Below are 12,385 nucleotides of genomic sequence, written 5' to 3' on the forward strand. Positions count from 1 at the left end.
ATTTTTTCGAAATATGCATTATATAAGATAGAAAATGCGTTTCAATGCAATCAATAACAAGCAAAGATTTATTGCGAGAAATGTATCATCTTAATTTCGAAATTCGCGCTTATTGACACGTGAGAGATTCGTCCATCTTGATTAAATTGCCAACTGTAGACAATTGAAAAAAAATCTAGATTTATTAGAATTTTTGCAATCGAGAGTTGGTCATTTTGTTTTCAGCTAACTTCGCTGACTATAGAATTCACGTTCATTGAAGCAACCTTTTCCTTTTCTCATTTGGGTTAGCCTCATATAGAATCGGTAAGATTGCTTTTTCTTAATCCATTGTTATTTCCCAGCATCGCAATACATATTAAATATTTGTTTGCATATTGTATTTTTATAATTTATTTGGATTATGTCAATTAATGTAATTTTAACATTTCTGATTTAGATTTTATTTAAATTATAGGTTAAAATGGGGCGCCGACCAGCGAGGTGGTATGTATGATAAGATTTTTAACTTTTCTTGCCTTCAGCAATTGTATATGCAAAATTTGTAATATTTTGTTTATACTTTAGAACTTTTATATTCTTCTAAAAAGATGTATACAAAAATATTACTCTCCATATGTATATGGAATTTATGTGTAGATTTTTCTCTAATTAAAATTTGCAATTACATTATATTGTGTAATATTGTAACATAATAAACACATTTTTGCTAACATTGTTTAGTAAAATATTAAAATTTTTTATAATGCAAATATTTTTTTCCAGTTATCGATATTGTAAAAATAAACCGTACCCGAAATCCAGATTTTGTCGTGGTGTGCCGGATCCAAAGATCCGTATTTTCGATCTTGGCAAGAAAAAAGCATCGGTGGAAGATTTTCCATTATGTGTGCATCTGGTGTCAGATGAATATGAACAACTCAGTTCTGAAGCTTTGGAAGCCGGACGTATCTGTGCTAACAAGTACATGGTGAAGAATGCTGGCAAAGATCAGTTCCATATTCGTATGAGACTTCATCCTTTCCATGTTATTCGTATTAATAAAATGTTATCATGTGCTGGAGCCGATAGGTATGTAACTAATATCGATTAAAAATTTATATTTTTTTTTGTATTATTTTTTAAATTATTGATATAAATTTGATTTAACTTATAATTTGACATGCATTATTATTGATAAATTACTATAATCAGAGATAATGCTTTTTATGTAGGCTTCAAACTGGTATGAGAGGAGCCTTTGGCAAGCCTCAGGGTACTGTAGCAAGAGTACACATTGGTCAACCGATTATGAGCGTGCGTTCCTCTGATCGCCATAAGGCGGCTGTCATTGAAGCTTTGCGACGTGCTAAATTTAAGTTCCCAGGGCGCCAGAAGATTTATGTATCAAAGAAATGGGGTTTTACGAAATATGATCGTTCCGAATACGAAGAACTTAAAGCGGCAGGATATCTTGCCCCAGATGGTTGCAATGTCAAATATCTACCTGAACATGGACCACTTGAGGAATGGAAGAAGTTCAGAAAGGTACTTGCTGCTGCTTAAATAGGCATGAAACATTTTTGACATGGAATTGAATAAAACAATTGGAAAAAGCAAGTCAACTGTTTATTTATTAAACCTAAGAACAATCTGAGGATTTGTGACATTCAGAATTTTCCATTTTTATGAAAATTCAGGTTAGTGCCAAAATTCCTTTATTGCAGTCTAAAAATTTTTTTTTTATTGGACTAGTTTATGTACAAATTGCAAAATTTGATTGAAAAAAATAATAATTGTAAATTAGAAATTAATGATTGTTTAAAAAAGAATAAAAATAGATTAAAAAAAAGTTTTCTTTAAAACTATTTGGAGCACAGATTTGCTTTGACAATCTAATATATATATTTTATTATCATATTTATATATTATTTTAGAAGTTATCCTATCAAAATGTACTACCACATACTATCTGATATACTATATATTGTTTTAACCCTTTGCGCTCGAGGCGCTTTTCTGTCGTGTGAACCAGCAACTCGAGAGTAATCAGCCGCTCCCGCTTATTTCATGAGTTCGGTATTGTTAACTCAAAATAATTTTAGACACAATAAAACACTTTAAACTCTTATAATATTTTAACATTATACATATTTTTTTAACTTAATGAAAGACTCAGTAACTTTGAAAGAAATATTGCGATCGGCAAAAAGGCTGAGTTCGAACTGATGTCGAAGACAGAGTCCTACCCGCGGTCGCAAGTACAGGGTGATTTTCTCGCCATAGGAGATGAAAGTAGTGCCGCAGACTAAACGTCGCGGCGATAAGCCATTCACGCATAGGCTGGGACTTATATATTGGTGGCCCTATCGGCTATCGCCCGCTGTGAAGGTTGCTTGTGTCCGTGACATAAACACTCTGCGGTACAACTTTCATCTCCTATGACGAGAGAATCACCCGAGATAAGACATTTAGACACCTCGTAATATGATCTATAAAAGGCCAAGTAGATCTTCCAAGCGATATTCCTTAGGTCAAACACAAATAAACACACCGATTTGAATGGTGCCTCTCAGGCACCGCTCGAGTTATCGCATCACATACAGTGGTGCCTGAGAGGCACCGCTCGAGCGCAAAGGGTTAAATTAGATTTACATTTTACAAAATAAAAATCAACAAATCAAAAAGTATTTTTTCATTATCTAATATCAATTTGCATGTAAATTATTTTATTAATTGCATCTTATAAAAAAAGGATTTTCTATTTTACAAATACAGTTTTTGTAATTTTAAAGTATATATGTATAAATATATATTGCTTGAAAATCTAACAATTAAAGAACATAAAATTCATAAGAAATGTTGCATTCTATTTTCTTACAATATATAGTTAAATATATAAAATAATAAAAAATATTTATATTAAACTTCTATATAAATTAATAATAATAATAATAGATTATATTAAAAAGATTATAAAAATGATTCAATATAGTTGCAGTAAATAGTTTAAAGCTTTTGAATAAATAATTGATTTGCATTTTTTACATAAAAAATAAAATATTATATAGACAATATTTAACAAGAATGAATAATGTATACAAAAATATCTTTTTTACCACTTTCTAATGCGAATGACAGGTAATATCCGCGTCATTTTCATTTTCTGTGTTCTGAATTTCGTCATCAATATCAATGTCGCATATTCTATGGGAATGTACATCTAAAGCTTCAGTACTTGTAGCTGCATCTAATAATGGTGACAATTTCTCTGCTTCACTATCTTCATCTTGTCCTTGCCCCTTTACAAACATATAAATATATATAAAACACAATTTTAATATGTGTAAAGTATAAGAGTTAAAAGTTGTACATTAATGCTGATTAATTTTAAATTTCTTCTTTGTTTTTATATATTTATTTTAAAAAGTGAAATTCTGAAATGGATTTAGCCAAAATTTGATATAACTGCTTGCAAGAAGTCAGCATTAAGTAGAAAAGGAAATAATGATATTCAATACCTTCAAGTATAAACTTAATTTTCTCTTTTCTTAAGAGTGAATAAAAGCGTACCTCATATAAAGAAACTTGTTGTTGTTTTTCATTCACCAATCTCAATGTGTCGCGCGCTCTTAAACTAGATTTGTCGCGCGAATGTACTGATTTGGTTCGCGTAGCTGGAGATCTGTTGTGCAGTTCTTTTTGAGAACCTGAATGTTCATCTCTGGATAATAATACAGACATTCGGAATTCGGGAGTCGGACAAGCAGTACCGCTAGATCTGGCTGAGATGTCTTCTTTAGCAGATATGTGTTTCGAGACCGGAGTACGTTCGGCCGAGCTGTAAATATATTTCTTAAGTGACTTGTTTATAAAAGAATTACCGAAGAATAAAAACAATTAATATTTACCGATTTAAAGTTTCCGCAGCTTGAATAGCACTTGCCGTATCTGTATCAGGTGTATCTGGGGATTCTGATGCAATAATAGCAGTCCGTGGAATATATGGTCCATTTAAAGCTTCTATCAGAGACACTGCTTCATAGCCTGATGGAATATTCTCACAGCTTCCCTAGAATAATAATTTTGAGATATATTAAATGCCAATAACAAAAAAGAAAAAAAAAATACTCGAATTAAATTAATGCATCAATCATCAAAAAATATACTTCATGATAGGTAAAAAAAGACGAATATATTAATTATGTCTGAATATTCTTACCTCTGGCAATGGCGGATTTGATATAATTGTACCAATCGCTTTTTGAAGAGCTTTAATTTGTAAGAGTGCTCTAAATGGCGCGCGACATATCGGACAATTATTCGCTTGGTATCTCAAGGAATCGGCGCAAGAATTGCATAAACACAAATGTCTGCATGGTAAAATTAACGTGTCGCGTACATCACTCATGCAAATAACACATTCGGATCCATTGTCTTCAGTGTCCTCATCGCTGCCTTGCTGCTGTGTAAGAAGAAATATTTGAATATTTAATGACTTTTTTTTATGAATTTCTTAAAATTAAATTTTATGAAAATTATCGGATTAAATTTTTCGGAACTTTATTTAAAACTAAATATTTTGAATCAGATGCATTTTTTTCAAATATTGTATATTCTCATACCTTTGCATTTTCAGTATTTTTGTTTTCAATTCCATAAATCTCTTGTAGCAAATAACAGAGGCCATCTACATAGATTTTTTGCTTTAGCGCTTTTAGCACATATGTGCCATCAGAATGTTTTTCGACAACAGCTATGGTCGTATGAGATTGTTTTGGATCATCTGATCCTTCTTCAGCTACACAATGTATAGCTATTGGAATAATCTATTAAATTCAAAAAATATATTTTTATGTGGGAAAAAATATAAAAATTATTTTAAGGATAAAAAAAAAATATGTGTCATAAATACTTCTCTATCTGCATTGTACATTAGATCTTCTTCGGTATACAATGTTGGATCAAATATATGCGATGTTTGTGAAAATAATTGGTTTGCTCCTTTTTTATAATGATAAGTTTCAGAATTCATAGATGAATCTCGTGGTATGTATCTAGATGTAATAAAATATATTATGCAAATATATTCTAATGATTTCCACAGCAGCATTTCTTGTATATATTCTACATACGCAACTCCCTTTGTTGAAATTTCCTCTGTACAAAAATAATATATTGTTATCGCGCATTTGACATCACAGTCAAATACAAATTCGATATTATAGCGACTAGGTTTTTTGTCAATGTCTATATCTCCGTAAAGCTTGACATTATGGTATTGCGAAGATGTCGATGTTTGATCCATATTACGAACTAATCTTAAAGATTCCTTCCTTATGTTTACTAAACTCTTTAATGTTTTTGTAGGATCGCCTGCTTGTGGTGGAGGATATGGAAACTGCAACAAAAGTGAGACAAAATTTTGATGATATTAATAATGAAGAACAAAAAAAAATATAACTCTATAAATATGTTTCTATATTTAAACAAATCATTCATATATAGTTTTACTAATATATACAAAATAATTTTATATTGCATAATATTCATACAGGTGTTGGTCGACTGCCTAAGAAATTTAAATCTGCATTCTCTCCAAAGAGATATGCTTCAGGCTGAGGTGTATCAAATCGTTCGCCGCCCATTATGAAATGACTACCAAAATAGGAACCTACCAGAAATAATTCGCGAATTATTATACAGCTCTAATTAAGTTGAACGTCATATACGTATTTACAAGTTTCCTACAATAATAATAATAAAATCACAGTAAAATTTTTCATATTATAAATTCAATACCAGTTCGTGGAGGATATTTGTAAGCATGATTCGAAGTGATATCAACTTCTTCGACACCAGCATTCTGTCTGCTTGTCAACGATCCCATTTTGCAATTGTTTATTGACAAATTGCAAATCCGCAAAACTATTTATTCAGCAACAATTATGAAAAATGTATAAATGTATAATTAAACCACAGAGAACAATATAAGACATGACCTATATTTATCACCGCCATATGTTATTTTGATTGCGTGCGCAGCGGCTACCTCATTGACAGACGACACGAAGACGTCATGACGACTTGTAGCAACAGCGGGATTGGCGGATAATTGTGACATGCATGACCGGCCGGATAGAAGCGGGCTGTAGCATTCGAGTGGAGATTGGAGATCAGCCTATATTATACTATACTGTGACTTGGACATTGGATTTGGACGTAATCAGACGTAATGGAGACGGCAGAACTGCCAGAGGATGTCTCTCTGAGGGCAACGCAATTTACTGTAGATGATTTAGACATAGAGATACTACCACTCATTTACGAGATTATTCGCAGGTATATATTTTTAAAGGAGAGGAATTATTATTTCAATAATGACACATTTGGGCATATAATGCGAGCGAATAGTGCATAACCTCAAATTGATTAGAATTAAAATCTCTTTTCCATGATGTTGTCTTTGTAAAAGATTTTTAAAAATGCGATTTCTTCTCCGTTAAAATGTCGAATATATATTTTAGCGTATTTGTTACATTTTTTTATTTTGACTTGACTCGTGCATTAACATCATGTATACTGTTTACTGTAATGTAAACAAATGTGTATGTGTACAATTAATTCAAATAATTAAGCATAAAATATGTTATGGCGGCTACGCAAGCGCTATAATTAAGTCATTGCTTCAAAAGAGAAAGAGCAAATGTGAACTTATGTGTTTCGTAGGTTATCTGTCCTATATAACATTCGTAATGTAGAATGGACGCTGTGGCGTTCATATATATACAGAAAAATATAAAATAACAATAAAAGTATCTAAAATGATTAAAAATTGACAGATAAATGTTTATAAAATGTTGGGTCAAATTTGAGCAGCATATTTTATTAATTATATTGATGATAAAGTGTTATATAATTGTAAATCTACAATTTCTTTGTGTATTAAAAATCTTGTTAATAATTTTTATGTATAATAATAAAATATATTTACAAATTATTAATCATATATATTTGGATACACATTTTACATTATTTGGCATAAGGTGATGCTATATAGTTACAATTTTTAGTGTAGAAAAAGATCCGCATGACACTACGCAAAAAGCAAAAGAGTCGCAAGATACCAGCCACAAAATCTTAGAATTGCAGAAGAAATTAGATTCTGCACGATCACAAGTAAGAGTTAAATCTCTATGCAAATATATCTTACATAATTAAAATTCTTTGTATAATATTATTGTTATACTTTACAGATTAAGAGATTACCTGGAATAGAATACAGCAAGGAAGAACAATTACAAAAACTTGAAACTTTACGCAAGCAATTGAGACTGAAGCGTGAACTTTTATTAAAGTATCGTAATACGTGTACATTTGAAATACCAAAAATATAAATGTGCATATTTTTTGGCAAGCATATAGAAAAGCAATCTTATCTCTTCCAAAAATGCGTTTTTTAAGAGTTCTATTTCATTATTTTTTAAATAATGAAAATTTAATTAATAAATTGGCAGAATCCAAACCAATTAGAAAAAGTGCACAATTTGTAGTATATGTACTAATTAGGACAGGTATGATTCATGGAACCCGCCGTACTATTTCTAGTCCACGAGACTTTGTTAAACAGTTGCAAGATATTGCACAGCAAATAAAACAACAACTGGAAGAAAAAAAGAATGATTTTAAGAAGAATCCACCTAAATAGTACATAAATTATATGATTTATTCATATTTTATAAAATCCTATATATGTGTTTCCTATACGAAATTTTGAATATAGAGAATTATTTAAAAGTGAGAAATATTTATTATTATAGAGAAGAATGAAACATATAACAATGTGAGGTTCTCTGCATAATAAAACAAAATTTTGGTTTTTTTAATTTTTATTTTTAAATCACAATATTTTAGCAATGTGTTAAGTTGATTACAAATAAGTGTTCAATTATTTTGTAGGAATTATGTTTGAATGCACAGAAGAAATGTATTTTTCTTCTGCATTCTGAAGCATGTAAATAATTTATTAAGAAATAAATACATGTCTGATACAATGATAAATTTTCTTTTTAGCATTTGGAATAATTACTATTTATTGTAGGTTTATGCAAAGTAATGTACAGTAGATGACATATTAGTATTTAGCTACATCTATCGCTGATAATGCCTGAACACTAACAATAACAAACATATATAAATTTATATGTATAGAATCACATTTCAAAAATTCTTGAAAAAAATAATTAAAATAGCTATTGTACATACTTAAAGTAACATAATATATTAGATATTATATATTGCTTAGCAATTTATAAAATGAATAAGATAGAGAAAAAATAATCAAATATAAAATTATGAACAACATGGAGAACTGCAGCAGTTTGAAATAAAGCCGAGTGGATATAAAAAAAAATTACAATTTTTAAACACTATCTCGGCTAAATTTTATTTGCGATTTCTTTCTTTCAAAGTTTAAAGAAAAACTTTTTCACAACATAATTAACATATCGGACATCAACCTTACTGTCATAATGAACAATCCTTATATTAAGGCAAACTTACGTGACTAACTTGTACATTAGCTGACCGTATTTGCCAAAAGATTTAGGGAGCCAATTATGAAATTTTCAATAAATTTTATTTGTTTTTTTTTTCAAATTTTTATTGAATATTATTATATTTTTGCATTAAAAAAAAAATATTTTTGACGAGTTTGTTGCAAAATTTTGATTTTTTAGCATTAAAAAAATAAAATATACGTACGCGAATCAAGAAAGATTGCATTCGATATTAAAACCAATAAGTTAAATTTTTATTTTAATAAATTAATTATCTTCAAAGCATCAAAAAATTCATATTTGCCGAAATTAGATAGATTTAAATTTTCTAATTGGATCCTCTTGGACGCAAATCATCGGCACGGTCATGCCAATGGCATTTTCTTTATCTTACGCTTTGGCACATAATTCACGTTGCACAATATCGATTGCGTATTTATCCGAAGACGAAAATACTTGTACGTATTATTTATTAATGTGTATCGTGTAGTACATGATATAGATATAAATGTGTACAAACGCTATCTCTTACAAAAGCTCTTTAATGGTATGCATGAGCTTGACGAAATTGATGTTTAAAGTTTTTAGAGCAAATAAATATAAATTCTAAATTTACCATATTACTTCTTATGTAAACATGAAGAATTATCATGTATAAAAATGATAGACACTGTCACAGAAAGTATACAATGAGATATCATTTTAGGATATTGAAAAAAATGAATTCATAAACAGAATGTTTTATAAGAATAATCCTATATATTAATAAAAATTAATTTTGTATTGATACTATTATTTCAGATAGTAATGTAGTGCTTGTGATGGAATATTAAGATTAATGATTTGTACATGATGGAAATGCTTAGGAAATAAGATTCATATAATACGATTATCTTAGAGAATTATTATATCTTAAAGGATTAACTATCGCTATTTTTTCACGAAGCCTTTCACGAGTCAATTAAGTCTCGTCGAATGCTTGCGTCTTCTTAAATTTAATAATACTGATGCAGGTATTCGATGTTTATCTTCTACATTCCTATTTTATATCGTTTTTGTCTTTATAAAAGTACAGAGAGAGCCTAAAGAGCGATTACTTATCGAGTATGAAGTCTCACTCATTTTAAGTATTACGAGATCGTCTTGCGCTAATCTCTAATTAATTATTCATTCACAGTGAAAAGGTATATATAATAGTCGCATAAGAATGATATTTAGGAAGGATATTAACATATGCTTTACTTTAGTTGACCGTGTTTCTCGCAATTAACGTTTCATTTTTTTTTTACATCCACATCTTTCTAATGTTAATAAAAGTATATTGAGTATATTGAGAATTTTCTGTACATTTGTAGGTAATAAATTATTTTAGGTAATAAATAATTATTTTTTTTTAACAAAAAATAATCTGCCACCGTTTCAATTATTATTTAATACTGCTTATATGCTTCTCTGTAACAATATTATAAATTATTATCTCCGAAATTAATAGAAATGACATAATAGTAAACAAAGATCTATATAATATATAAATTTTATACTTATTTTTTTTTCCAGAACATAGGCGATATATTATTTATTATTATTTATGCGAAACAGATTTTTTTTTGAAGACGAAAGTGTTCCTCTATTTACAATCAAATAATTATCTCTAAATATCATTTGCATTTATTCTTCCTAGATACCAGTATTGAGCTCAAGGAAAACGGATTGTCGTTTTCCAGCTAACATCAATTTAAAATTAATCGTAAGTATACATGTAGTTTGCGTTTGTGTAATTAATTATATTATAACAATAATACTATAAAGCTAACGAGATATCGCGTTGGTGGAAAAATATCGTACCTTCTTGTCGATATATAATAAATTTGCATGTGATATTCTTTGGACGTTCCATTTTATCAACGATTTAAGTTCCGTTTTTTTTTTTCGCTCAGCGGAGCTTATGACGTTATTCTTTTTACAATTACGTTTATCAGAGATCGTGCTTCTTCTATTCTAATTAGCCTAAAGGGACAGTATAAATATGTATGTGTGTCACTTTCATGTGGATATTATATTCACAATCGGCGTCATAAATATATTTTATTGTATAAAGTTCCTTCTAGTATGACGCCGAGTGTATAAAGGTAAAGATGAGAAAAATGGAAATATCTCATTTGCATTGCGCATTAAATTCATGAAATGCGCTGAGATTTATAAATGTTTCAATTGATGAAACATTGAGAATAAATTTGCCGAAATAACATGTGGTAGCATTTTTCATTGATCAAAATGCTTATGAACTATATGTAAAACTTGATATTAAAACATTAGTTTATTCCACTTTTCTCGTCTTTAATATTATAATTTAAAGTATCTAATGTAGATGATGTTTAAGAATTTATACTTAATAAATTCTACTTTTAAGAAATTATTATTTTATTACTAATAATTGGAACTTAGAGTAAATGCGTACGGAATCCTTTTTGTTTATGTTAAAATACGCACACGTATATGATCACGCACGCGCATGTATATATGTGTGTGTACAAAAACATTTATCATCTAATATTCACGAGTTAGTCGAGTCTCTCGATTTCTTTTAATAAAACAAGATCATCTGCTTTAGTTTTTTTAGCCTATCTATTCAAATGGAATATTGCGAAGTTGGAGATTTTCTATAATTTGTACAAAATTATTTACATTGTCTATAATCTATTGGTTCCGTTATATAATTGTCAGTCTGAAGATTTGGTATGTGTAAGAGTGGATTTTTCTTGAGAACTCTGAGTTAAGAAACATATAAAACATTACATTTCTCATTAATGTACAAATGCTTAATTGATGAAAAAAATATTTTCAATTTTAAATATTAGTAATGAAAGAACATGTCTGTTCAAAAAAAAAAGTTAGTTTAGTTTAATATTATAATATAATATGTATACAAACGCGCTATGAGAAACTTAAATAAGTGAAAATAAATTCAAATGAAAATTCACTTTCGATCTTACAAACTTATAATTACGCAAGATGAACTTCTCATAATTTGTTGTAATTTATCTAACCGTTGCAAAGAATATTTAATGTGTATTTCGCTGTTTTTGAAATTATTCAGAAAAAGCAAGTAGATAAAAGTTTTATATACGACAATATTATAGTTTCTCTATTTTGAATGAAGTTATGTATTGACAGTGTGATAGTATAATGTAGTTTTGTATAGTGTAATTTAATTTTTACAGTGCAGTTTGAGCTATCGACTGATTAACTCCATCAAATATTATTGCATCATTAAATTGACAGTATATATATATATATATAATACGAATATATACAAGGAATAATGATACTTATGTAGAGTAACTTATATAAAACTAATATGATACCGCCTTCAATTATTTGATTATTATTCATAATACTGATAATACGATGAACAGACCGAGAAGATTCGTGAGATTTCTTATAATGATGATTGCATCGTTATAATCAAGAAATGTAATAAAATATAATATAGCAACATTATGAATTGACACAAATATACGAGCATAGAACACAAGTGTTTTGCAAAATTTTTGAATAAAATATAAATTCAATGTAAATTCTGTCATAATATGATGTATTTAGCATTTGATCGAGAGATGATTATATTATGTTTTTATGTACATTTGTATGCGATAATCTTTTCTAAAGAATTTAACAAACAGCAAATAAAATCACATAATGATGGAGCGTGTCGGGAGAATGATAGGGCGGGTTAGAAGGGATGAAGTAATTAAAGATAATAAAAAAAAATATTAAAGATTTGTGTAAAAAAAACTCGTGTATAGTATACATTCTATTATCTATATATTCTGTTATAGTATATATTC

At 28.8% G+C, this 12,385-nt stretch overlaps 3 protein-coding genes across 4 annotated transcripts; 2 read left to right on the forward strand and 1 right to left on the reverse strand.

Moving 5' to 3' along the window:
- The first annotated feature begins 225 nt into the window (after nt 1-225).
- Nucleotides 226-1,599, forward strand: LOC126849247 (60S ribosomal protein L10). Its single transcript, XM_050590919.1, has 4 exons — nt 226-306; nt 458-486; nt 766-1,071; nt 1,215-1,599. The coding sequence occupies exons 2-4, from the start codon at nt 464-466 to the stop codon at nt 1,543-1,545; spliced, it is 660 nt and encodes a 219-aa protein (XP_050446876.1). The 5' UTR covers nt 226-306; nt 458-463; the 3' UTR covers nt 1,546-1,599.
- A 1,092-nt stretch (nt 1,600-2,691) lies between these two features.
- On the reverse strand, nt 2,692-6,017 carry LOC126849178 (E3 ubiquitin ligase RNF157). Of its 2 annotated transcripts, none has more exons than XM_050590797.1 (9): nt 5,782-6,017; nt 5,535-5,653; nt 5,115-5,380; nt 4,895-5,036; nt 4,605-4,808; nt 4,202-4,441; nt 3,891-4,051; nt 3,553-3,820; nt 2,692-3,281 (listed from the first exon to the last, which is right to left on the reverse strand). In XM_050590797.1, the coding sequence occupies exons 1-9, from the start codon at nt 5,867-5,869 to the stop codon at nt 3,105-3,107; spliced, it is 1,665 nt and encodes a 554-aa protein (XP_050446754.1). In that variant the 5' UTR covers nt 5,870-6,017; the 3' UTR covers nt 2,692-3,104. The 2 variants fall into 2 exon arrangements, with proteins under 2 accessions (XP_050446754.1, XP_050446753.1); XM_050590796.1 differs by having other exon boundaries at nt 4,202-4,444.
- Nucleotides 6,018-6,134: 117 nt separating this feature from the next.
- Nucleotides 6,135-7,525, forward strand: LOC126849267 (mediator of RNA polymerase II transcription subunit 9). The gene is made up of 3 exons (XM_050590951.1): nt 6,135-6,321; nt 7,053-7,158; nt 7,236-7,525. Exons 1-3 carry the CDS (start codon nt 6,215-6,217, stop codon nt 7,374-7,376), a joined length of 354 nt encoding a protein of 117 aa, XP_050446908.1. The 5' UTR covers nt 6,135-6,214; the 3' UTR covers nt 7,377-7,525.
- Nucleotides 7,526-12,385: the final 4,860 nt, after the last annotated feature.

The sequence above is a fragment of the Cataglyphis hispanica genome, chromosome 4 (assembly GCF_021464435.1).
Source record: "Cataglyphis hispanica isolate Lineage 1 chromosome 4, ULB_Chis1_1.0, whole genome shotgun sequence".
Taxonomy (NCBI): Eukaryota; Metazoa; Arthropoda; class Insecta; order Hymenoptera; family Formicidae; genus Cataglyphis; species Cataglyphis hispanica.

Excerpts from the sequence above, each read along its gene's own strand:
- LOC126849247 (XM_050590919.1), top strand. The coding sequence starts at position 464 with ATGGGGCGCCGACCAGCGAGGTG. Across the intron at positions 487-765 it reads GGGCGCCGACCAGCGAGGTG|TTATCGATATTGTAAAAATA; the intron begins GTATGTATGATA and ends ATTTTTTTCCAG. Across the intron at positions 1,072-1,214 it reads TCATGTGCTGGAGCCGATAG|GCTTCAAACTGGTATGAGAG; the intron begins GTATGTAACTAA and ends CTTTTTATGTAG.
- LOC126849178 (XM_050590796.1), bottom strand. The coding sequence starts at position 5,869 with ATGGGATCGTTGACAAGCAGACAGAATGCTGGTGTCGAAGAAGTTGAT. Across the intron at positions 5,037-5,114 it reads ATTTCAACAAAGGGAGTTGC|ATACATACCACGAGATTCAT; the intron begins GTATGTAGAATA and ends TATTACATCTAG. Across the intron at positions 4,052-4,201 it reads CAAATCCGCCATTGCCAGAG|GGAAGCTGTGAGAATATTCC; the intron begins GTAAGAATATTC and ends TTATTATTCTAG.
- LOC126849267 (XM_050590951.1), top strand. The coding sequence starts at position 6,215 with ATGGAGACGGCAGAACTGCCAGAGGATGTCTCTCTGAGGGCAACGCAA. Across the intron at positions 6,322-7,052 it reads ATTTACGAGATTATTCGCAG|TGTAGAAAAAGATCCGCATG; the intron begins GTATATATTTTT and ends TACAATTTTTAG. Across the intron at positions 7,159-7,235 it reads TAGATTCTGCACGATCACAA|ATTAAGAGATTACCTGGAAT; the intron begins GTAAGAGTTAAA and ends TATACTTTACAG.